Source organism: Molossus molossus, unplaced genomic scaffold (assembly GCF_014108415.1).
Source record: "Molossus molossus isolate mMolMol1 unplaced genomic scaffold, mMolMol1.p scaffold_m16_p_12, whole genome shotgun sequence".
Taxonomy (NCBI): Eukaryota; Metazoa; Chordata; class Mammalia; order Chiroptera; family Molossidae; genus Molossus; species Molossus molossus.
Window position 1 is genome coordinate 10,665,001 of NW_023425347.1, and position 25,875 is coordinate 10,690,875.

Consider the following 25,875-nt stretch of genomic DNA (forward strand, 5'->3'; position numbering starts at 1 on the left):
ACACATCGAATGGTTGTCACCCACATGACCCCAACCGGGGCACATCGAATGGTTGTCACCCACATGACCCCAACCGGGGCTGGGGACAAACTGCAACTGAGGTACGTGCCCTTAGCAGGAACCGAACCTGGGTCTCTCTGGTCTGCAGGCCGACGCTCTAACTGCTGAGCCAAACCGGCCAGGGCTACATGTTTTGAGTTAAATACTTGCTTTTTGTGGATCTCTTTACCCACCCTGGATCAGTGCTTGAAATAAGTGGATGAGCAAGCCCATGGCTTTATCATGCAGGCCTTGCTCTATGCAAGAGATCTCTGTCCCGAGCTCCAGCTCCCCCTGCAGGGCTCATTCTGGGCCCTTATGTGTATGTCAGCCACCTCCACTAAAGTAAAACTCAGTTTAAGGACATTGAATTCAATAATATAACTGTTGTTCATTTTTTGAATGCTCTTTAAACAATCCTGAATTATGAATTCAATATTTAGTCCTATACAGAGTAATACCTGTTACTGAAAATTATTCATTAATCAACATTGTAAATTTTATTCACATATTTTACTTAAAACTTATTAATTCTGTGTGTGTTCATAGTTGTCAGTTCCTATTTGATGAAGTAATTCAACAATGTTGGTTGTTATCTTTCTTCCCAGTGAAGGAGTTTTATTGGCTCTCTTTTGTGGGCAGGAACTATATTTATTCCTAATCCTGGATAACGTCTCAAATACTTTTCAGTGCAACAGGAATAGCTGAGAATGGGTGGATGTGACATGCACACCTTTCATATCAAACCTTATTCAAGATCATCATAATCATAATGGTTAACATTCATTAAAGCGTTACTCTGTGTTATTCTAAAGGCTTCACATGCTTAATTTAGTGCTCTTAATAACCCTCTGAGTTTAGGTACCATTATTCTCTGTTCTACAGAGAGGAAATGGTAGCCGAGTGGTCGTTGTGTATTAGCACTGTGTAGTGTTCATTCAGGGCTTCAAAGAGCCATTTCCTCAAGTTTTATCGTGAGTGTAAAATGTATGGGTTGATTATACAGAGCAAAGTATTTAAATTTTGCTAACATATCAAAAGATAGGCATATAATTTATAGAAAATTAGACATTGAGTTTAAATTATTTAATTTATTAACTTCCTGGTAACAAGCTACCTATATTAATGCTTCTCAAACTTTAATGTACCTATGAATCACATGAAAATCTTGTTAAAATTCAGATTCTGATTCACTATGCTCAATATGGAGCCTGAGATTCTGTGTTTCTAACAAACTCCCAGGTGGTACTGATGCTGTTGGTCTGTGTACCATATTGCAAATCTACATAGTGATGGACAGAACCATCTCGTGTCAGAGTTCAGCTACCTCATCCATAAAATGAGATGATAAAATGAAATAGTCTGACCAGGTGATTAAATTCACTTTCTCCTCTTTTGCACTGTTAATGTCAGTTTAACCTAACTATCACAATAAAGCAGATCTGTAATTTATACCTTTTGCACTAATTTCAAAAGTCTTTTCTTCCTTCTTGTCCTAAATTTTGTTACTATGAATTTCAGAGTTGCAGTACTGTTATACTTACGGTTTTATGCACTGCCTACACTCTTCCTTCCTTCCTTCCTTCCTTGCTCATTCACTCATTCATTCTGTTCTGTTTATCAGTGTGAGGGGCCTGTGGAAATAAATTCATATAGTTCAAATGCACATTTAAAAAATTATACTATGTCACAGATGTGTTTGTGTACTTTAAGTAATTTGTGAAGAGAATGTATTACTATTTAAATTAGAAATCAATAGAACTAGACATGATGAAAGATGAGACTGAAGCACAAAGAATTTGGTAGGCATCAGCCGGGCAGTAACTATGAAAGGGTCTTATATCAACCCAGTCATTTCTGAGGTCAGTCGTGGACAGACTGACTCCCCTGGGGAACTGTGTCAGTTTGTCCTTGCTCTTTCTCTAGGACTCCACATCAGCAGTGAGTGCTGTGCTGTATGAGGACTGGGACTTTCTGAAGACCAGGGTTGGCCATTTTTCCTTATTGATGTCCTCTGGCGATCAGAGTTCACTGCACCATATACACCTGTGCATTAATCTGTTTAGCACCTTGTAATACTTCCCATTTGTTGAGTACTATGTCCAAGTTATTGAACTAAACACTTTGCCTGTGTTATAGCTTCCACTCAATGTAATCCAATGGGGTAGATACTACAAACCCATTTTAGAGATGATGAAACGAGTCTTGGAACCACTCCAGAGAGCTCCTAATATTGAACTAGTAAATTCTATTCTTGCCTAAATCCATGCACTGCTCTGCAGTAAGAACATGAAATTGACAGTTCCTGACTTCAAGTTGTTGTTTTCTTCCAATCTAGATTTATCAAGAGATAATTATAAAATGAGAATGAGGTACAATGATGGAGCTATACATAGGAGAATATAGAATTTTGCTGATACTGACCAATGCATGTGAAGGTCAAAATTTTATCTTTCTTAATCCTTTTTTGCTAGTTAATTCTCTCAGTCCTTCCATGTTTCTCCAGAAAGTATTAGGACTTGAGCCTGTGATTACTTGCTAATCTCCATGGCTTGGAATAGCTCCTAGATCTAGTTTTGCTTTCGTTATCATAAATGTTGTCTGGTAGAGTCTTTATGCAGGATTATGCAATGTTTTCTCATTCTATTCCTGAATAAATCCAGCTGTGGGAATCCCTCAGCTTCATTACACTGCACTGAAATGAATGGATCTCACTTTTTTTTTTTACTATTTTCATGTGCATTTTTCCTATCTAATACACAAAAGGAAAATAAGTATTTTTATTTTGCTGGAAAAGGGATGTTCATCTCAGAAGAAACTAATAGAAAGAAGCAGAGAAAGAAGGGGAGAAGATGACCAACCATAAACATATTATATGTGTGCTGTAATCTTTGTTGACTGCCAAGTGAGGAGAGATGTAGTGAGCAGAAGAATGGACGAGTCTGTACTGGGAATCATAGTGCTATATGTAAAGCATTCATAATGGAGCCTGTTACCCAGTGAGCATTTCATCTATGTCAGCCGTTATTCATATTTTCACCACTACCACTGCTATTACTATCACCACCATCACCATAACTACTACAAAATATACTGTTCTGAGCACAGCAGGCACGGTCTTCATGTTCCTTGGTCCTTCACGCCCACAGTTTCCATCTCCAACTTGCTTTGCTGACACTGTGTTATATAACCCCAGCCTTTGATGCTAGGAAATTTCATTGACCCACAGTCTATTTAGAGTCCTATGGATTGTGTGTATTGGAGCCTCTCTCATCAGAGGCCTACAGGTTTATGACTGCTTTGTATTTTTGTGAAAGCAGGGTTTCTAGGATACATTTACATATTTAGAGAATTGCTACCACAAAGTTCTTCCTTGCTAAAGGCACTTAAAAAAAGGGGGCGAGGGGATCCTCAGCATCTACTTCTACAGCTTTCCTGTGGTATAGATTGGAAAGATATGTGTTATGGACCTTTATATGTACACACATTCAGTACCCATAATACATTGTCTTTGCTGTTGACCTTATGGAAATGTACAAGAACTTTCTATTTATAGACAACACATTAAACCTTAAATCTTGCCAACATCTATAAAATTTGACAAATTATGTGCAATAGATCTTAGGAATTATCTATCTAACTAGAGGTTTTGGTATTTTTATCTCTGGAATCTGAGGAATACATTAATACTGCAGAATCATCTAAACGAGATACTAACAGTTAATAGATAATAAAGTTAAAATTTACAGTTTTGGTAATCATTTCATAATGTACATGTATATCAGACCATCATGTTTTATACCGTAAATAGATACAATTTTGGTTTGTCAATTATTTCTTCATGAAACTTAGGAGAAAGAGTTATAGTTTTAAAAAGAAATAATCAGAATAAAGATCAAAACAAACCAAGTTCTGAAGGACTTGCCATAGGAAGAAACAACGTGTTAATTAAGCATGATGGGTAGGTGTGACTATAGGAAGTAATTCTTACAAAACAGCAGTTGGGGATGCTTTTTGGCTTCAACCAAAAAAGAGCAACTCAGAATGGCTTAAATAAGAACAAAGTATCGGGGACCCCACAATGATGCCAGCATTTCCCCTCAGGCTTAAGAGTGGGGGAAAGTTTTCCAGAAGCCCTCACACTTTGCTCACATCTCATTGGCAAAGGAGTTGACGTGAGCCTGCTGTTTTCTGATATTTATACTGAATATATCGTAAGTAAAAGGCTTTTGCATTATTTTTCCATCAACAACGCCAGATGTGTTCATTTAGGCCCTGTAGATAATGCTGTCTCTTATTACTGCACCGTTTTTTGGAATACAGTCACTTATTGGGATGATGGGGCTACCAGAATAACTAGTCTACCCTAAAATATTTTACCTTCTGCTGGCTAGCGCTTGGAGTCGTCTGTTAGAGTTTGCTTCTTTTAGTTTTATGCTTTGATCCCTAGTCAAATGTGAAATATTTCTTTTGCCTAGAACTGCCTACTTTCATAGGACAACTTGATGGGATTCATGAATAGTAAGTGGCTACTGGACATTTTTTCTCTGTTTGAAATCGAGTATAGAAATCAGGGTCATTATGCACATCCAACTAAGTTAACTATATTGCCAAAGGGAAAAGGGCTTAGATACTAACTTCAAGGTCACTCACCCTAGGAATGAGCTTCTCAGACCATCAAAAAAATAACAAGTGTTGATTAGAGCCAATGCAAATGGTAAATTCAAGGTTTATATTCACATTCTAGTGACCAAATTAAATAATATACCTTACTAAATTCTTAGTCAAGATAGCCAAGGGTAGTTGCTCTGTGTCTTTAATTGACCTCCTCCTGTGCAACAGGAAAAACCACTCTCTTCACTGTTTCACTGGAGGTGCGCACTGCTCCTTTACACCGAGGGCCAGAGAACGAGTTCATCTGAGGTCAGGGCCGAGGCCGGCCTGTGTCTAGGCAGGGGGGTGCGAATGCTTGTGACGGTACTATCGCACAGCTTTTCAAATAGCGCATTTATGTTGGCATTTTGAATGTGTAATCTTGTGATCTTGAAAATGAAGAATGGTTAAAGTAAGCAGTAATTTATATAGTGGATAGCTTAATTATTCTTTATCACTTGGCTGAGTAATGAATCAAATGTTTTCTTTCAATAAGAGAGAAAACTATTTTCTAAAGGGCCTCCCTATGAGATTTATAAATTACAATTATAGGCTGTAATTCACTACCAAGGATAGTGAATTATAAATAGATGACCCTCATTGAGTCCATTTGGCAGAGTTTGAACTCCATGTTAATTGGTGTTTGCATACCAAGTAGCTACTTTATATTTATTTTTATTCATGTTTTAATCCTCATCCAAGGATATGTTTTTATTGATTTTTTTAGAGAGAAAGGAAGGGTGAGAGAGAGAGAAACATCAGTGTGAAAGAGAAACATCAAATGGTTGCCTCCTATAGGTGCCCCAACTGGGGATCGAACCCACAACCTAGGTATGTTCCCTGACTAGGAATCGAAACTGCAGCCTTCTGGTGTATGGGATGGCCAACTGAGCCATCTGGCCAGGGCTATTTTTATTCATTTTTAAAATGCTGAAGTAGTCTAAACATATATACCTATGTTCCTTTACTTAATTTGGTAAGAAATAGGACTGTGTGCCTTCTACCCAGCTGTCTGCCTCTATCAACTATGGTAAGATCTGTTTGTTTGTTTTTTGTTAATCCTCACCCATGGATATTTTTCCATTGCTTTTTAGATAGAGTGGGAGGGGGAGAGAAAGAAGAACATCAATGTGAAAGAGACACATCAATGGTTGCCTCCCGCACAACCCCAACCGGTGCCAGGGATCAGACCTGCAACCCAGGTACGTGCCCTTGACCAGGAATCGAACCCTGGACCCTTCGGTCCTTAGGCTGATGCTCTAACTGCTGAGCCAAACTGGCCAGGGCAACTATGGTAGGATTTTAGCACAGATTCTTGTAAAGAGTGAAAGCATTAGAAAGGCAGTTGACAAACCTGTGCCTCCCAGATGACATTCTCCTTCCTGTTTTCCTCTTCAGAGCTGACCACCGACTTCAATTTGATGTTTACCATTCCCATGTTATTTGCATATATTCAAAAACACTTTGTAGAATTGCTTCCAAATATACATTAAATAACCAAAATAGTTAAAAAATAGAAATTCAGAGAGATTAATGAGTAGATTCTAAAATGTATATGGAAATACAGAGGGCCAGGAATAGGCAAATAACTAAGTTGAAAGATTTGCTTCATCTAATGTGTTTTTAAAAGCTGCAGTAATTGTGAGAGTGGAACAGATGCAAGGCAGACACACAGGCCCACAGAACACAGTAAGGAGCCCAGAAAACACCTCTGTGTCACGCTAGACTGATGACACCTGTCCGAGGGAACAGAGGCAGGAGGACCGCCTTTGTGCAAGTGGAGGAGGGACAGTTGCGTATCCATGTGGAAAAAATGAAACAGCCCCATAGTCCTAATTATTTAAAAGTGAATTCCAGGATGTTTGTAGATTGAAATGCGAAAGGCAATTTACACTGACTTCGAAAAAGTTATTTTACCATGAGTGGTTCTTTGATTTTTATAAATCGAATTGGGGAGATTGAACTAAATGAACTATGGTAATATAAAATTAAAACCTAATTAAATGTCTGATCTTGAAAGTTTTGAAATTAGTATTTATTTAAAGTGGTTGCTGTAGGTTTTTTGTAAAGCCTTTTATCAGTTTAGGGATGTTTGTATTTCTAGTTGAAAAGAGGTGTTTTTTTGTTTTGTTTTTTAATTATAAATGACTTAAAATTTATTAGGCCCTTTTGTATATTTTGAGGTGATCTCATTATTTTTTGGCCTTATTCTGTTAATGTAGTGACATCGTGATTGTTTTTTGCATAAACATAACTTTGTTGAAATATCATTGTTTTTATATATTTCTAGATTTTATTTGTAAATATGTAGGATTTCTAAATCTGTGTTCAGGGGTGAGATAGATTTATAACTGTCTGTGTTTCTTATGTTCTTATTGGGTTTTGATGTTAAGATTATGCTATCCTCGTAATACTCATTTGGAAATACTTCCTTTTTCTATTCTCTGGGAGAATAGTTTGAAGATTAATGTAATTTCTTTCTTGAGTTTTTTAAAATCAAATTTACAGTGAAGTCTGGATCTGGAGTTTTCTCTGTAGGAAGTTTTAAACCACAGATTAATTTTTTCCTAGTTACTAAACTCACGGATTTTGTTTTATTTTGTGTCAGTTTTGATAAATTAGATTTTTTCTAGGAATCTGTCCATTTAATCTAACTTTCAAACGTATTAGGATGAAGTTGTTTGTAACATTCTCTTATGCTGACATTTAAAAAAACAATTTTTTCCTAGCCCCAGGTAGTTCAGTTGGATAGAGTGTCATTCAAATATGCCAAGATTGTGGGTTTGATTCCCTGGACCGGGTACTTACAAGAACCGATGAATGCATAATTGTGTGGAACAGCAAATTGATGTTTCTCTCTCTCTCTCCTTTCCTCTTTCTCTCTATAAGTAGTAAATTCAAAAAGCTATTTTTAATTAGTAGTTAAGCACATTTACTAACATTTTATCAAATTTTGTGCTCACCTTTTCTAATACTAAGTTTCTTTTAGAGTTTGCTTTTTTTTCTTAATGAAGTATATATCCTTTGAATATTTGTTATGTGAGGGATTATAAGCGGTAAACTTTTTTGGTCTTTGTATATCTGAAAATATGTTTATGTTGCTCTCATTCTTGAATGATAGTTTAGTGGGGTATACAATTCTAGAAAGGTGTTCATTCTCCCAAAGCACTTTGAATATACTCTGGCTTTTGTTCTTGAGAAGTCTGATGTTAATCAAATTGTTATTTCTGTGTAGATAATGATGCCCCTTCTCTTGGGTAATGTTGAAGGCTTTCTTTTTACATTTGAAGCGATCTAGTTTTACTGTGATGCATCTTGGCATGGATTTATCTTTATTTATTCCACTTGAAGGATACTTTTGTTCAACTCTAGGAACATCTGTGTTGTTAGCTCACCTTTTTCTGGGTCCACTCTTGTATATTGGAGCTTCTTAGTTACCAGCCGTGTATCTTGACTACTTTTTGTGCTCCTGTGCTGGTCGATTTCTCAGTACTTTCTACCCACTGAATAATTTTTTAAGGCTTTTTTTGTTTTACTTTATAACTATTACTTCTTTTTTCTAAGATCGTTGTTTATTTCATTTTCTTCTCCACCTTCTCATTTCATTTCTGCCTGGTTTTGTTTCCTAATTCCTTCATTTAAAAAAATGGTTGTTAATATCTTTATTATGTTACTTTAAAGTCCTTAACTATTCTATAATATTACAATTTTTTTTTTCTTTAGTGAATTCTGGTCAATTCTGGTATGTTTCTGCATATTATGATTTTTCAGTGTTTTATCCTCACCGGAGGACATTTTTCCATTTTTTGTTCAGATGGAGTGGGAGGGGGAGAGAGGAACAGAGAGAGAGAGAAACATCGATGTGAAAGGAACACATCGAGTGACTGCCACCCACACGACCAACCAGGGCCGGGGACAAACTGCAACCGAGGTACGCGCCCTTAGCGGGAACCGAACCCAGGTCTCTCAGGACCGCAGGCCGATGCTCTAACCGCTGAGCCAAACCGGCCAGGGCTGATTTTTCAGTGTTTTAGAAATCTAGTTTTCCAAGCTCATTTTGAACATGTACTCATTTTTCTCTTTTTTAAATCACAAACACTCTATTCAACCTTCCTTGTCTACCAGCCTTGTGTGGCCTCCACTTGGCTCCAGGGTGCCCCAGTTGACAATTATTCCTTTAATGGCCTTTTAGAGTGCCCACCTCTTGATTGTGTAGTCACCAAGTTAATGGGAGTTTGGTTCTAGAGACTCTGTCTGTTTCTTTCTTTTTTCTGTGGGCTTTCTTTTTCCTGTAAAGGAAGAGGTGATTCAAAGCATGAACTCATAGCAGCATCATGATAGAAGGTTGAAATGAGATCATACAGCAATACTTTCTGAACAGTTAGTGTTTAGATGAGTCCTTGTTCCCCAGAAACCACGTTACATTGCATGTATCTGTGTTTGTTACAGTCAGCCCTTTCCCTGCCCTGGCATTCATCGGCACAGCCCATTTCCAAAGACATGCCTAGGCTTCTGAACTGTTGTAACTCCACCCTTCTCCCACACAACCAAAGCATACTTTTATGCAGATGAGTCAATTTAATATTCTTAAAATGATAACCTTGACTCCACTCTAATCTGTATATACATAGAAATATATAAGCATATGTTGAATATATTGTATATTAGTTATATAATATATAAAGTGTATTATATATATTTTAAAAGTATGTTTTATTGATTATTTAGAGAGAGAGGAAGTGAGAGAGAGATAGAAACATTGATTAGCTGCCTCCTACATGCCCTTTACTGGGGATCGAGCCCACAACCTGGACATGTACTCTGCCTGGGAATTGAACCAGAGACCTCTTGGTCCATGGGTCAACGCTCAATCACTGAGCCACACCAGCTGGGCTGTATATATGTTTTAAATTATAAAATACACATAACATAAAATTTACCATTGAATCATTTTAAAAGTGTATAGTTTGGTGGCAGTAAGTATATTCACATTATTGTGCAACTATCACCGCCATTTATCTCCAGAACTTTTCCATCATCCCAAACTGAAACTCTGTAAACATAAAATAATTATTTCTTTACCCTTTATTCCACAGCCCTTGGCAACCACCACTTCACTTTCTGTCTCTATGAATTTGAACACTGTAGGGACCTCATACAATCATGTCTCTTTGTGATAGACTTTATTTATCCATTTATTGGTCAGCAGACGCTTGGGTTGCTTCCACATTTTGGCCTCTGTGAATAATGCTGCTGTGAATATGAGTATATAAATATCTCTTTAAGACCCTGCCTCCAGTTCTTTTGCACATATACCCAGAATTAGGATTGCTGGATCATATAGTAATTCTGATTTTAACTTTTGATGAACCATCGTACTGCTTCCCACAGCGGCTGCACCATTTGACATTTCCACCAGGAGTGTGCATATCTTTCCCAAAAGTTTTTATTTTCTGCTTTTTTAAAATAGTAGCCAGCCTAGTGGGTATGAAGTTGTATCTCATTGTGATTTTGATTTGTATTTCCTTAATGATAGGTGATATTGAGTATATTTTTATGTTACCTAGCCATTTTTATATTTTCCTTGGAGAACTGTCTATCCAAGTCCTTTGCTCATTTTTTATAGGGTTGTTTGGGATTTTTTGTGTGTTTGTTTTTAAAATTTTTAAAGTAAATTATTTGCAAATTTGGCCATTGTGGTGCTAGCAATAAATTTCAGATCACAACTATCAACATCATGTTTGAAAATTCTTTATAGAACACATTTATGCCCTTACTGGCTACAAGGTCATTGGTATGTTAAGGTTCCTGAAGTTCAGACAATAGAGGACAAAGAGTTGATTCTAGCAGTCTGCAATTATTCGTATACAGTGATACCTCGGTTCTCGAACATAATTCGTTCCAGGAGGACGGTCGAGAACCGAATTGTTCGAGAACCGAAGCAATGAAACCAATAGGAAAGCGTGACTCCACAAAGCGTGACTCTCTCTCTGCACTCACACTGATGACGCAAGCAAGGCGCGCTGGGCCGAATGAACGCCATTCGGCTCAACTCGGCTCATCTCGGAAGTTCGAGTTCCAAATATTTGTTCGGATTCCGAGACAAAAGTTTCTCGAATTTCCTGGTCGAATACCGATTTGGTCGAAAACCAAGGCGTTCGAGAACCGAGGTATCACTGTACTTAGTTTACATACCAGTCATATCAGCCCCCAACATCACTTTTTAGTCTGTGTTGGGAAAGAACTGAGCTGGGATTTAGCCTTAGGCCTTAGAACTGTTAGTTAGCTGTAGCTACTTTGCCTCCAGCCTCTCCTGACGACTGTATCATTGAACTTCTGCGCCGGTACAGTGAGTCCCGTCGGATGATCACCAAGGTCATTGCTAGTCCATGAGTTATGAAAGTGAAATAAAATGTTTGTCTCTCCTCTACTGCCTCTCAGATTACATTGCTAGTTCTGATACTCATTTTGACTTAATTTTGCCGGGTTTTTATTTTTAAGTTGGTCTTGCCAGATGATGGAAATACCTCCAAACTGACTTTGAATTCTAAGATCAAGAACAAGAAGAAGATGGTAATATGGCATTAGTGAAGAAAATCCAAATCTTTGTCTTCTAAATATTTTCCTTTGGAGCTGTATTAAGGAGCCCCGAGAGCAGGTCTCCGTCAGTGTGGCCCTTCCTGGCACCTCCCTGCTGCAGAGAGGAAAGTAGACAGTTTTCCACCCTGGGCATTCGCACAGCTGCTGTTCCTCAGCGGCGTAGCTGGCAGGCAGTAAAGGCTGGATGTTGAAGAATTCCTTTCATTTGGCTCATGACTGTGGTAACAGTGAAGAACATAAGCCTCTCTACTTCTGTCTTGTGCCATCTCTGTCCTTCCATGTCTCTGGCTCTCTTACTGTCTCTCTCTACCTGGCATTTTCTCTAGCTGTCTCTCTGTCATTCTTTTAATATATGGTTCTGATCCAGGTTGTGTCCTCAACATAGTAAAGAGGAAATGGTCCTGGGCAGCATGAAGTCCACAAAGGGAGCTATTTTCCTGATGCTTATTGAGACCATAAATGAGGTGTATGAAATGTGACAGGATTTGTCCCGAATAGAGGAAAATTATCAATTATTCACTCAGAAAAGTTTCTGAGCATCTTGTCTTGTGCCAGGCACTGTACCTGATGCTGGAGATGCAGAGAGAGTCTAGTTCCTTGCCCGCAGGTAGTTCATGCACTGGTGGAGGAACATTAACATGGACAGGTGCTTTGATAAAGGTAGTCCATGGAAGTCTCTACTGAGTGGGAGGCAGTCAGGCCTGGAGGCATGACCCTGCCATATCTGTGGTTTGTTTAGGGTATTTTTAGGGGAGTGTTCTGAGATGGAGGGGAAAATATGGACAAGAGTGAATTGTAGGACATGGAGGTTAGAGTTTGGATATTATCTGAAAGGCAGTTAGCAAGACAACAAACATCATGATCAAATTTTCATTTTAGACAGATCCAGTTCTGACAACATGAAAGATGGGTTGGGGCCCCAAGGCTAGGAGTTCACTCTGGGCCTTGCACAGTGTTTGGGGGAAGATATGATATGAGACTGAAGAGAGCTTAACTAGAAAAACTAGAAGATAGAGTTTGGGATCAGGACACTTTAGGTGACAAAAGAGAAAGGTCTTGGAGCCTGGTGTTAGCAGGACAGTGACATATAGTTTATCATCTAAGCTGGGAGGTAAACGAGCTCCGTTAGTAACTCTGCTGTTGCTACACACGCAGACCCGGGCAGATTGGGTATTTGAATGCTTCAGGTAAAGGCAAGTGAGAAAGAATAATTTCCAGGCTTTTGGGGCTTGATGGATGGGAAACAGGAATAAAAAACAGGTTCGGAGAATGTGGTTGCAGGTTGGGCCATACTCAACTGGTATTTCAGGCCAGCACAGAAATTGATTGTTGGAACAGGGGTGTCTATTGTGGAGGACAAGTCAAAGCTGAGTTCTGCGAAGGTGGTCCAGGGCAGGTTAAGACTGAGCTGTGCATATCATTGCCAAGCGAGACATAGTGGTGAGCAAGGATCAGGCTGGTGTTGGGGAATCCTGTAAAGGGGACAGAGTGCAAGAGCCAACAGATAAGATATGGTGAAGATGCTTCCTGCAGACAAGAGGCCCACATGAACAGAAGTGGGGTGGGGTGGGAGAGGGCTGCAGGGTCAGACGTGCAGTCCATGGTGCCTGCTCAGCTCAGTGCACACTAGCTGATGTGACTCCGGGGAGATGCTAGAGAATCTTTTTGGGGTTTTTTTTGCTATAGACTCTTGAACCTTGCTAAGCACTGTTACTTAAATGCCAGTCATCATTGAAGACTAATGTCAAATGAGAGAGAGAGAGAGAGAGAGAGAGAGAGAGAGAGAGAGAGAGAGAAATCACAGTTACTTAAACTTTTGGAGATCTTCTGGAATGGTTCTGTATGTTAATTAGATTTTTTTTTCCTGACCAAAGACTGAAATGAAAGGAAAAATGAGAATCAAATACTCTAGTAGGTGTTGTCCACATTTTGCATATTTGGAAGATCTTCCTAATTGTTTATTTTGTTGGAAATGAGAAGAGAAGATGATATTGAAAGTTGGCTTGCACTATTGATTAAAACATCAGCAATCCTGAATATTATGGTATGCCCTCTGTATTCTAGTGGAACAATGAAAACCGTAAGATCTTCTTTTTCCACTTTTATGGACTTCAGTTTGCATCTTTAGCATTTATTACCATAACTTTACATCTTCTAAAGGTAATTCAGTTGGCCTCTTCCCTGATACTACAGATTTCTAGTTTTATAGGTTTTTTCCTTCGTACCTTTCTAATTATCACCTTGTTAGCTACCCGCCTGCTGCACAGAAAATTCTATTGTGCCATTTAACCTTTTAAAAGAAAAAGGAGAGAATGGAAAGCACACTTTGTTACTGGGCTAATCCAACCTCAAAGGAAGTCTGGGTGTGGGCCTGGGCACGACTGCCGAAGGGCAGACCAGACTATTGAATAGATTCTAGAAGTGGAGCGAGAAAGGTTACTGACAGGTGCCCAGATCCTGGGAGGACATCTGCACTGTCCCTGCAGGTGTGCATTTGCGGTTTCAGTGACAGAGATCAAGCCTGATGGATAACCACTCTTTCCATCCATTTCTGCACATGTCCTTATGGAAGAGGCACCTCCACTCTGCAACTCTGAAATAATTCTCATTTATCACCTCATTCTGCGATCACCTTTATCTCCTAGTGTAGAAGAAATAAATAGATTCACTGGCTGTTTCATTTTTAGATTTCTCATGAAGACGTGTTAACTTTACACTTAAATGGTTATTCATTTATTTTACCTGCTTTCACATGCCACATCTATTAAAGGCAAGTGTGCAATCATTAGTGTGTAAATTGAAGTTGGACACTGAACAAATGAGGTAGAGCCTCAAACATTATTTACTGACTAATTAGTTGTGTTGTAATCAGAGGAGAGCCTGTAGGACTGTGTGAGACTATGGTTGGGGGCCTGCATTAATCTAAACACATGTCAGTTTCATTTTGATCTGACTTAATTCATGCCTCTTTTGTGACATACAGGTGTAATACTTTCATTAAAAGATGATTTAGATACTTAAATAGCTCTGAAAGAGTAACAGCTAATCTAATGGAAAAGATCGCTGAGTCAAACAGGAAAGCATTCTGACTGCAGTGCAGAGCCCGCCCTCTGAAGCCACAGAAGCTGGAAAGACGGCACCATGAACCTTGACTAGGGCTCCCCAAGTTTGGCACTTTCGGAGATGACTGAATCGCGAGCCCTCCGGGGATAACAGCCTCTTCCCACCTCCCTTGCTATCATCTGATCATCCATCCTCCTGCGTGGCCTAATGGCTCTGGCACTTGGCTGGGTTTTTCTCCATCACCCTAGGAGCAATGCCCAGTTGCTTGGCCTTCTATAAATCAGACAGAAAGCATTTCCACTTGACTTCACAAATTTCCTTCACAGCCACACTAGGTCATCCCATTGCCCCTCTCACAGCGCAGCCTCTGTTCTGCCCCTCCGACCCCCACTTTTCCATCAAGCCCTCTCTTCAGCCTTCTCTTCACCCTTTGTTTCTTGCCCAGCTGTGAGTCTGCCTGCACCCCCAGGCCTCACTTCTTGCTTCGTCAAGTCCAGACCGAGCCCCCTCTTTTCTCACCAACACCTCAGTCCCTTCATTCTTTTGTTTCTGCCAGCTTACATAATCAAGCCCTTTCCTCTGTTTACCCCAGAATTCTCTTCTTCTCTGTTTGAACATATTGTTTCCATATTGAACATGCCTAACATAAAATTAGCACAGCAGAGCTGATTGCCCCTCTACAATGTGCGGTTTGCTATTGGGAGTTCCTGATTTGGGCCACAGCCTCCCCTACCCTCCACCTTGAACAAATAACCTCATTTTCTTGCTGGAAAAAACTAAGGTCATCTCACATGAAATCTCTCATCTTCCCTCTTCTTTGCTTCTGATTTTTTTCAGTACTTCTCTGTTCATCGTAGATCTACCCAATTCAAATCTTTGGGGATGGGATCTAGAAATTTGTTTCTTAACATGTTCCTGTTGATGCTTAGGCAGCTTCACATGTGAGAGCATCTAGCAAGCACAGTTATAACAACAGCCTGATTGGTTTCCCTGACTCTGGGTTCATTCCATTTCCAGCCATCATCATCCACATATCAGGATGTTACTATCTTGTTTTAACATTTTCAATAGTTCTCCATTGCATGAAGAATGAGTCTTGAACTCCTGAGCATGGTATGCAAGTTTTTTGTTCACTAGTTGTCCATTCCTATCCTGTCTCCTGCCCTTGCCTCCCTCATGCCCTCTTTCTTACAGTCGCATAGGACTTTTGCTCTCTGAAGTCAATTATTTATTGGTTCATTGATTTCATAAATTTTGGTTGAGTCTGTTGTGACCCAGAGTCTGGACTCAGTCTTTGAGTTGGTGACTACGACAGTCCCTGCTCTCACTGGGATTACAGTCATGCTCCATTGCTTCTTTTCAGAAGGCTCCTGTCCACTCCATTTCTCTCAGTGGAAATGATAGCTAGCTTTTATTGAATGTTGACTATGGGCCAAGCAATGCCCTTTATGCAGATCAGGTGTGTGTGTGCATGTACAGTTGATTCTCATTATTATAATAGTCATGTTCTATAAAGTTGCCCTGAATGCTGAATACCAAACTGAAGTTTTTGGGGAACATATAGGATTAGGTTCCTAACAGTCTCTGATTACATCATTTTAATCAACCAATCAGTGTATAACCTTATTTTAGGTGTATTTCTGCTTAAGACACCTGTTTAATATTAGAGTTGATTCATTAACACTAAACTCACCACCAACAGCACTGTAGCTTATGCCTAACCAAAGCTTATCAAAGACAGGTATTTTCTCCATAAGGCACATCACAGTCTTCTTGAACTGAGGGACACTAGACAGCTCTTCAGCACTGCACTTGGGGACCATTTTAAACATCGAAACCACTAACACAAAGCACAAAAATAGGAAAAATGTGGTACTAAGTAGACTTCAAAAAGGATACTTGTTTGCAGTGTGAGAGCTGAAACAAGAAGCCAGAGCACTGCCTTGTTCAGACTCAGCTGAGAATGTGAGTCAGGCAACCCAGATGTTCGCCACTCTGCTCATGTCTGCAAATGACCACGGGAGTGCCGAGAGTGTTGATTTGGGCTTACAAGTATGTTTTAGGGAGTAGGAGAATGGCCAAATACAGAATCTGTGAATTGTGAGCATTGAATACACACACACACACACACATATGAATATGATACATAGTATTATATATATAGTATTTATATATATACATATACATATATATGTGCCCCCTTAGAACATTTGAGATCAAGTAGCACACACATGCTCTTTCCTCCTAAATGCTTTAACATGTATTTTCTAAGAAAAATAAATTTTTCTTACATAATCATAGTATAGTAATAAAGTCGGGAAATTTCATGTTGATTCAACAGCTGATGCACAGCCCATAATCAAATTTTGTCAGCCTTCTCAATAACGTCCTTTATTGCTATTTTCTTCCTGGTCCAGGATCTAATACAATTTTGTGCATTTAGTTGTTATATCTAAATATAACAACTTTGGTCTTCTTTAATCTGGAATAGTAGAATAGGCTTCAGTTGGAATTGTGTAGTTTCTGTGCATTTTTCATAGGAAGACCAGAGGGGTGACGTCCGTGTTCTCAGTAACTGTGTTGCGGGGGGTGCAGTACCATTTCACCCTATTGACAGTCTATTGGTGGCGAGCTCTGATCGTTAGGCCAGATTTCTTCACCAGGAAATTACCCTTTTCCCTTTGTAAATAATAAGTAATTTATTTACTGGGTAATACTCTGAATTTCTCTCACAGGTTTTAGTGAGTATTAATGAAAATTGATATTTATAATTGTCATTCCACTACAAGAAGAGCTTTCCCTTTTTATCTTTTTGAATATTGATATTTATAATTGACATTCCACTATAAGAAGAGTTTCCTCCCTGTTTTTTTTTGAGCCTCTCATTTTCCCACATTTGGCCAATGGGAGCCCTTCAAGCTGCCTCCTGTGCCTCTGTGATTCTTAGACAGCTTTTGTGTTATCTAGAGTGACTAGAAACTGTTCTTTATCTTGATGGCTAGATTCTCAGAATGCACACATATAGTAAAACTCATAAAATACGATTTATACATTTTACTGAAAGTAAGTTTTACCCCCCTCCCCCAAAAAAGACTATAAACAATATTGAACTCTAGTCTGTATGGTCTGTTTGTTTGTTTGTTTTTATCATCCTTACCCGAGGACATTTTTCCATTTTTTGTTCAGGTAGAGTGGGAGGGAGAGAGAGGAACAGAGAGAGAGAGAGACATCGATGTGAAAGGGACACACCGAGCGGTCGCCACCCGCACAACCAACCAGGGCCGGGGACAAACTGCATCCGAGGTACATGCCCCCAGCGGGAACTGAACCCGGGTCTCTCCGGACCGCAGGCCAATGCTCTAACTACTGAGCCAAACCAGCCAGAGTGGTCTTTTTTTTATATATAATGGCATGGATGAGTAATTCTGTGATTATCTTCTGTTTATTCTCTCTTGAGCAAAGGAGTAAATAATACTAAAGATAATGGGAGTTGGGTTTCTCAGTATTGAAGAAAGGAGTTATAGGTATGAGACAAAGAAGGGCAAGAATAAATCCTGATTGCTAGATTAGAATTTGAGGTAGTGAGATACACTCATGAATTTTTTAGATGGAAAATAACGTGTGTGTGTGTGTGTGTGTGTGTGTGTTTCCCCCTCTGTAGCTCCGCCCACTTGAAGGGCCTAAAAACAGTGATACAATAGTAGCCTTGAGCACACTGGGTACCAGATCTTGGTTTCTAAATACCATTCCCACTGAAAGGAAGCAGGGCGCTTGTACAAAAGATTGAATCCATGGCAGGAGCAAGGAAAATAGAAGATTTGCCTGGAATATGTCATTGAACTTGATGAATTTTATCATATTTATTTTTCTCTTCTCAATCATTTCTAAAGGATTGAATTACATTCACTTCTTTCATTAAACTGTATACTAAATCTATAAGGAGGCGAGACCATGGAGCCTTTACTAAACATAGATCCAAAAAGCAGGATATACTAATAACTAGTAGTAGCTTTTGAAAAAAATGTTTATTGCCATTGTATCTTTCATAGTGTCCTTTTGCAGCCAAAAATCTTAGTGACTGTTTCCTGAACTCTAATGACACTCCCATTCTATTTGGATAAGAATGAACAGTGGTTAGATCCTCTGATGGCTGCCCAACACTTTCTTTCTCAGCATGTTTGCTGCTAGTTTCTAAGAGCACGTTCTCAACCAGGGCCCCAGCACCCCTCCTCCCTGACTCACCGGTGGCAGCGCAGGCCATGACCTGTTCTTCCCTGGCGGGGATCCACCCCTGGAAGGGAGCTCTGGACCCGTGGGATTGTGCTCAAACAAACCCCTTCCGAGCACTTGGCCTGCCTGTCACTGCTTGTGCACAGACTGAGGGAAGTTGGGGGAATTGGATTTCATTACCTTTTCAATTTAAAAAAAAAAAGTTATTTAATAGGGAGATACAAAGATAAACAAGCAGAATAATGGTAAGACATAACCTCTGGAGCCAGACTGCCTGAATAAACCGCAACTCTACACCTTACTTATACTGTGTAAGATTTCTCTGGGCTTGTTTTCTCCCCTGTGAAATGGGGGTACTGTTAGTTCCCAATGGGATAATTCCATAAACATCAATCAATTTAAATATATGTAAAATTCTTAGCACAGTGCCTGACATATAGTAAAGGTTCAATAAATCCTAACTATGATTGCTGTAATTTCCATGTTAGTACATTAAATAATGTATTTAAGTGAGTCTATTAAATGCTTTTGTGTAAAGCCTTCTCCTCTTGCCCTATTAGGAGTCACTGTATCTACTTTAAGGTAATAATAAATGTACCAATTTTTTTAATATTTCTTACTTTATACCAGAGTGGATTTGTCCACCAAAAGGAAAAATAGTGAGGTCTTAATGCCTTATCTCTGGGTTCAGCAGAAGGACCAAGTTGTTTTCCCCCCAAGCCAATGTTTTTCTTTCTGCCCATTTAAATACATTTCTTACATCCTGTGTGGAGGGATGTGTGCGCCCGGCAGTCTGTGAGCAGCACTGTGGATCTCATTGAATCACTGATCGTTTCTCTATGGTTATTTCCTTTCTATACACAGATAAGTAGTAATCACCATGGCAACAAATAAGACTTACATAACCCTGAAAATCTACTTAAAAATAAAACAGCATTTTTAAACATTGCCTGCCCATTTGAAATCAGGTACTCATCTCTTCTTTCTTTATCTTCTTTTTATTCTCTGCTCTTGGTTTCATCTGTTTTTCTGTGTCAGAACATAGAGTCCATAGGAAGAAAAGGTGGAGTTTCAGTTTAAGATAGGTGTTTTTAATTGTATTACCCCCATTTTTCATTTGATGAAACTGAGGCTTCGAGGTATTTCTATTATACTGTGGTCCAGTCAACCAGAAAGACAACTGATGACAGGAACACAGTAGCCCTGTCCTCACAGCTTTACCCACTCCTAACCAATACCTAAATGGCAGCAGCATTGTCCACCATTGGCTCTGCAGCCAGATGCCTAATCTTTCTTAACCTCAGGTTCTCACTTTGTAAAATGGGCGTAATACTCCCCCCCACTTACAGGACAGGAGTAACTGAGTCCTTACTTTACTTGTGAAATCACTATGTGTACAGGATAGTGCCGGGCAGTGCTGTGATGTAAGTTATCACTATGCTTCCGGAGACCATTCTTCATGATGTGAAGGTTGAGAGAGCCATTCTCAGGGAATGAACTTCACCTTTCAGGTTCCAGGCAGCCCTCTTCACTTCCAAGGAGAGTACTTGTCTCCATCTCTGTTAATTCATGTATATCTTAAATATCTGTTAGTGTGTGCAATGAGTGGAGAACATAGGTTAGCAAAACCCACATTGGCTTGGTATAAAGGGTAACAGAACCATTGGGGAGGTTGTATAGTCATTGGTTCTGGAAAGTTATCCTTCAGTGAGCGTAAAATTATTACGTCAAGTACTTGGAATCACAGCAGCATGACAAAGTTTATAAGAAACCAAAACGTACCTGGCTGTTTTGAAGGTTTGCAGCCTAAAAGAGTGCAGAATGACAGAGGGGAGGAGCCATTCTCATGCTCACAGCGGGTTTGCAGAATCAGTTATTTACCTCTGTTTTTTGAGAGCCTGGTGTGTGCCCAGCTCTGGGGATTGCTCCTGCCTTAGAGTGTGCCCAATGTAGCAGGGGAGAGAAAACCAATGCACAAGAAACAATTTCAGGACATGTGAGTGCTGTCTTGACTAGGAATGCAAAAAGATTTAAAATATAAAAGATATAAAAAAAAGAAAAGATATAAAAAAGGAAGAAGAAGAAAAAGGAAAAAAACAAACAAACAAAAAAAACAAGGGAAGAGGAAGGTAGGCCATAGTGGCAGAAAAGTGGGTTTCAGAAAGCTTTTACATGGGTTGTATTTTGGTTTTTATTTTATCTTTTTAAAAGTCAGTCTAAAAAAAGTCCAGCCTGCCAGTGTTGCTGCTGAAGCAGCAGCCGGTTTTGTTGCTGAGCGGTGTCCCGCAGGGTGCCGTTCTCGGGCCACACAGGCAGCCTTCCTCGCCAGGTGTGTGCGAGATATTGGGCGGCTTATTTGCTCTGCTCTCTGGAACCTTCTCCAGCTGACAGCTGCTTTGTGAAAACTGCTGCTGCTATTAATGCTGAAGAGGGAGAAGGAAAACGCAGGGAATCGTGGGGTGTGCTACCTGTGACATTGGGAGGGTGCTTTCTTCTGAAGGAGCCTGTGTCTTCTTTCCCAGTGTACTTGTTTTTTATGTTGTCTACAAGAGACACACTTTATTTTATTATTAAAAATGTTTAGCCCTGGCCAGTTTGGCTCAGCGGTTAGAGCGTCGGCCTGCGGTCCGGAGAGAGCCGGGTTCGGTTCCCGCTAAGGGCACGTACTTCGGTTGCAGTTTGTCCCCGGCCCTGGTTGGTCGTGCAGGTGGCAACCACTCGATGTGTCCCTTTCACGTCGATGTTTCTCTCTCTCTCTCTTCCTCTCTCTCCCTCCCACTCTATCTGTACAAAAAATGGAAAAATGTCCTCAGGTGAGGATAAAAAAAAAAAAAAAAAGTACAGAGAAAAATGTTTAACGTGGACATAATTACAGGTGTCCCGCCTTTCCCCACCCCCTCCCTTGGCTTTCACCACACCATTGTCCTTGTCTATGGGGAATATGGATATGTTCTTCAGCTTATCCCTTCACCTTCTTTATCCAGTCACCCCCACTTCCCTCCCCTCGGGCACCAGCCAGTCTGTCCCACAGACTCATGCTTCTGGTTCCATTTTGTTTGTCAGTTTATTTTGTTCATTAGATTTCACATATTAGTGAGATCATGTGGTATTTGTCTTTCTCTGACTGGCTTATTTTACTTAGCATAATCCTCTCTAGGTACATCTATGCTGTTGCAAAGGGTAGAAGTTCCTTCTTTTTTTTGTTGTTTTTATCCTCACCCGAGGACATTTTTCCATTTTTTGTTCAGAGAGTGGGAGGGAGAGAGAGAGAGAGAGAGAGAGAGAGAGAGAAACACCGATGTAAAAGGGACACATTGAGTGGCTGCCACCCGCATGACCCAACCAGGGCAGGTGACAAACTGCAACCGAGGTACGTGCCCTTAGCGGGAACCGAACCCAAGTCTCTCTGGACCACAGGCCGACGCTCTAACTGCTGAGTCAAACCAGCTAGGGCAAGTTCCTTCTTTTTTACAGTCGCATAGTATTCCATTGTGTAAATGTACACAGCTTTTTTAATCCACTCATCTGCTGATGGACACTTGGGTTGTTTCCAGATTTTGGCTATTGTAAATAATGCTACTATGAATATACGGATGCATATATTCTTTCTGATTGGTGTTTTGGGATTCTTAGAATACATTTCCAGAAGTGGGATTGCTGGGTCAAAAGGCAGTAAAATCTCAGACATCTCTTGCAGCAATATTTTTGCAGATGTGTTGAGGACAAGGGAATCTCAGGAAAAATAAACAAATGGGATTACATCAAGCTAAAAATCTTTTGCACAGCAAAAGAAACCATCAACAAAATGAAAAGAGAACGCTTTGTATGGGAGAACATATTTCCCAATGATACATCCGATAAAGGGGTTAATTTCCAAAATATATAAAGAGCTTATACCACTCAATACCAGAAAGACAAACAATCCTATTAAAAAATGAGCAAAGGACCTGAACAGATACTTCTCCAAAGAAGACATACACATGGCCAATAGACATGAAAAAATGCTCAATGTCACTAATCATGAGAGAGATGCAAATATAAACTACAATGAGGTATCACCTCATGAGCCTGCGAGAATGGCTACTATCAATACATCAACAAACAACAAGGGCTGGCAAGGATGTGGAGAAAAGGGAACCCTCATTCACTGCTGGTGGGAATGCGGACTAGTGCAGCCACTGTGGAAAACAGTATGGGCCCTGGCCGGTTTGGCTCAGCAGTTAGAGCGTCGGCCTGCGGTCCTGAGAGATCCGGGTTTGGTTCCCACTAGGGGCATGTACCTCGGTTGCAGTTTGTCCCCGGCCCTGATCGGTTGTGCGGGTGGCAACCACTCGATGTGTTCCTTTCACATCCATGTTTCTCTCTCTCTCTCTCTGTTCCTCTCTCTCCCTCCCACTCTACCTGAACAAAAAAATGGAAAAATGTCCTCGGGTGAGGATAAAAAAAAAAAAAAGAAAACAGTATGGAATTTCCCCCAAAAATTAAAAATGGAACTGCCTTTTGACCCAGTGTACTTTTCACTGGGATCACAGTAGGGTACTTCCTGGTCAGCTTTACTTCAGTGAGTTAGCATCAGCTCCAGATGCTAATATTATTACTACAAATGACGAGTAACCTTTATTAAGCACCAATGTACTCACAGTGACTATGCTAAGTACTTTTCATATAGTTTCCATAATCTGTATAATAATGCCATAAAAAAATACTAAGTATCCCTATTTTATAGATGAGGAAACTGAGATTTAGAGAATTTCGACTTTTTTTATGTTGCATAATTCTCAAGTCGAATCATATGATGTTGCTTTTGAGGCAGATCAGAATAGTCAACGATTAGCCATTTCATGTGGTTCAGTCTGATAATTTGTGGCGGAGCCTTGCTGCCAAATATCTCTATGCTAGTGAGTTTTACTGGTGTAAAACTCAATGACTGGGCTAGCTCTTAATCAGATTTCATCTACTGAAAGAGAAATAATGTTTACCACAGTTAAAAAAATTTTTTTTTTTACCATCTTTCAGCAAAATAGGATAATCCTTTATGTTAAAAGTTAGAGAGCCCTGGCCGGTTTGGCTCAGCAATTAGAGCATCAGCCTGCAGTCCAGAGAGACCCGGGTTCGGTTCCCGCTAAGGGCACGTACCTCTGTTGCAGTTTGTCCCTGGCCCTAGTTGGTCATGTGGGTGGCAGCCACTCAATGTGTCCCTTTCCCATTGATGTTTCTCTCTCTCTCTCCCTCTTCCTCTCCCTCCCTCCCACTCTACCTGAACAAAAAATGGAAAAATGTTCTTGGGTGAGGTTAAAAAAAATAATAATAATAAATAAAATCAATAAAGAAAAAATGTTTAAAAAATTTTTTTAAAAATGTTAGAGAAATGGAATAATGAAGTTTATGATGTATGCTGACAAAAGGGTGCTCAACCAGGCTGATTCTCTGATGCAGTATGTCCTTTTTTGTTGTTGTTGGCTTGAGTTTTTTTCAAAGCAGGGTAACCAGGCAAACACACTTAGAGATGTTTGAGGCATATTGAAGGAGTGCGTAGCCAAGGCCTGAAGGACTGTAAGAAATGAAAGTGCTGCCCCGGCTGGGATTTTCCAGCTTCCCATCATTCATCAGTATACCAGTGACACTCTTCAAACAAACATCTTACTGATGAATGAGTGTTCTCCATGTTCAGTACATAATTTCCATGCTTTAAAAAATGTCATTGTAAAAATGAAGTGGTTGAGAATGCCAAAGGTATTACTGTTCCTTTTTAGCAATTATAATCTAAAAGGAATGAAATTAGAGTAAAGAATATTTCTATCTCGTTTACATCCCCAGTTAGGTGTCAGACCCCAGGGAATTCAGTCCAGGCCATCAGTTCTTATAGAGCACCTGCGGTGGTACATCCTGGTGGGAAGCACTTGGCAGAACTTGCAGAAGTTCAACATTCCTAAGTATGTCCTCTTGGTGCCTCAGTTTCCCCATTTGTAAAATGAATGAAGACAGCTCTATTTCCAAGGTATTTCATTTGTTTGACTACTTGAACTTCCAGTGAAACATGGATGTCATTTAACTTATTATTAAGTAAAATTGGTCAGTAACAGAAACCAGCTCCTTCTGTCCTATATTAGCGATTAGAGTTATTTATGTGTTTGTTTGTTTAACAGATCCTCATATCAGGAACTGTTCTAAACACTTTACATAAAAACCTATTACATAGATATTGTTAATATCCCCAAAATGCAAGTGAGGAAACACTCAGACAGATCACTGAGTAGGCTCATGGCCACATTACCTGACAGTAAGCGGTAGAGCCAGACTCAGATGCAGACAGTCTGGGTCACGCTCTGAGTGTGTCTACATGACAGCCCAGCGATCTGGTCTGTGCTCAGCGCAGGCCTGGCGCTGTTTTCACTGGGGGTGCCTGTGGTGGCGGCTGCTTTTTTTGTGTCCCTCAAGGTGAGGCACTTGCACTTATTTTCTGAGGGAATGATTGTGGCTGTCTAAGGGTTACATGGCTTTGTTATTGTTGTTGTTAATCTTCACCCAAGGATATTTTTTTATTGATTTATTATTATTATTTTTAGAGAGAGAGTGAAAAGGTGGGAGGGAGAGAGAAAATCGATGTGAGACACATGGATGGTTGCCTCCTGCATGACCCTGATTGGGGACTGGGGCTCAAACTGCGACCCAGGTACGTGTCCTTGACCGGGAATTGAACCTATGACCCTTCGGTCCACAGGCTGATGCTCCAACTGCTGAGCCAAACTGGCCAGGGCGGGTTAAATGTTTTTTTCATCCAACTTGTGGCGGAATTAAAAAGCAGAAAGATGGATTTTTCCAGGAGACATATCTATTTCTGTTTTGGAACAGCCCAGTCCCCTCCTCCTCCAGAGCCTCCCCCTCCTCCACTCACCTTGAGTCTGCACATAAGGGCACCAGCAGGCCTGAGTTTCTGCCTGTCCAGGTAAGAAGTTAGAGACAGAGTCAGATCCCTCCTCTTTGGCTACTTTCCCCTCTTCCTTTTACTTTCTTATTTGACCAGCTGTAAAACAGAAGTAGCAGAATTCACCAGAGTCTTGGAAAGAATTGGGCAATTTTTGCAACATAATCTCTCCCTTCCCACAAACCCTACCATCAAAACAAGCAGACAAGCAGCCATCCATTTTCTAATTGTATGTCTTCAAGCACTTACTTCTTTCTGCCTAGGAATTTCATGTAGTTGAAGCGTGTGTGTGTGTGTGTGTGTGTGCGTGCACATGTGTGTGCCTGTAAGTGTGTGTATGTATTTTAAATGTGTCCTTTGGAGAA

At 40.1% G+C, this 25,875-nt stretch overlaps 1 protein-coding gene across 10 annotated transcripts in view; it reads left to right on the forward strand.

Annotated features, from left to right (window-relative positions):
* Positions 1 to 25,875, forward strand: part of FARS2 (phenylalanyl-tRNA synthetase 2, mitochondrial) — a 540,850-nt gene that overhangs the window by 335,175 nt on the left and 179,800 nt on the right. Inside the window, exon 8 of one of the 10 annotated variants that reach the window (XM_036257559.1) lies at positions 24,403 to 24,570. The exons of 8 other annotated variants lie outside the window; for them this stretch is intronic. In XM_036257559.1, the coding sequence (XP_036113452.1) occupies positions 24,403 to 24,555 (153 nt within the window). In that variant the 3' untranslated portion in view covers positions 24,556 to 24,570. Of the gene's footprint in view, positions 1 to 1,281; positions 1,345 to 24,402; positions 24,571 to 25,875 lie in introns of those variants that run through there. One more of the 10 variants, XM_036257562.1, reaches the window with a different exon arrangement.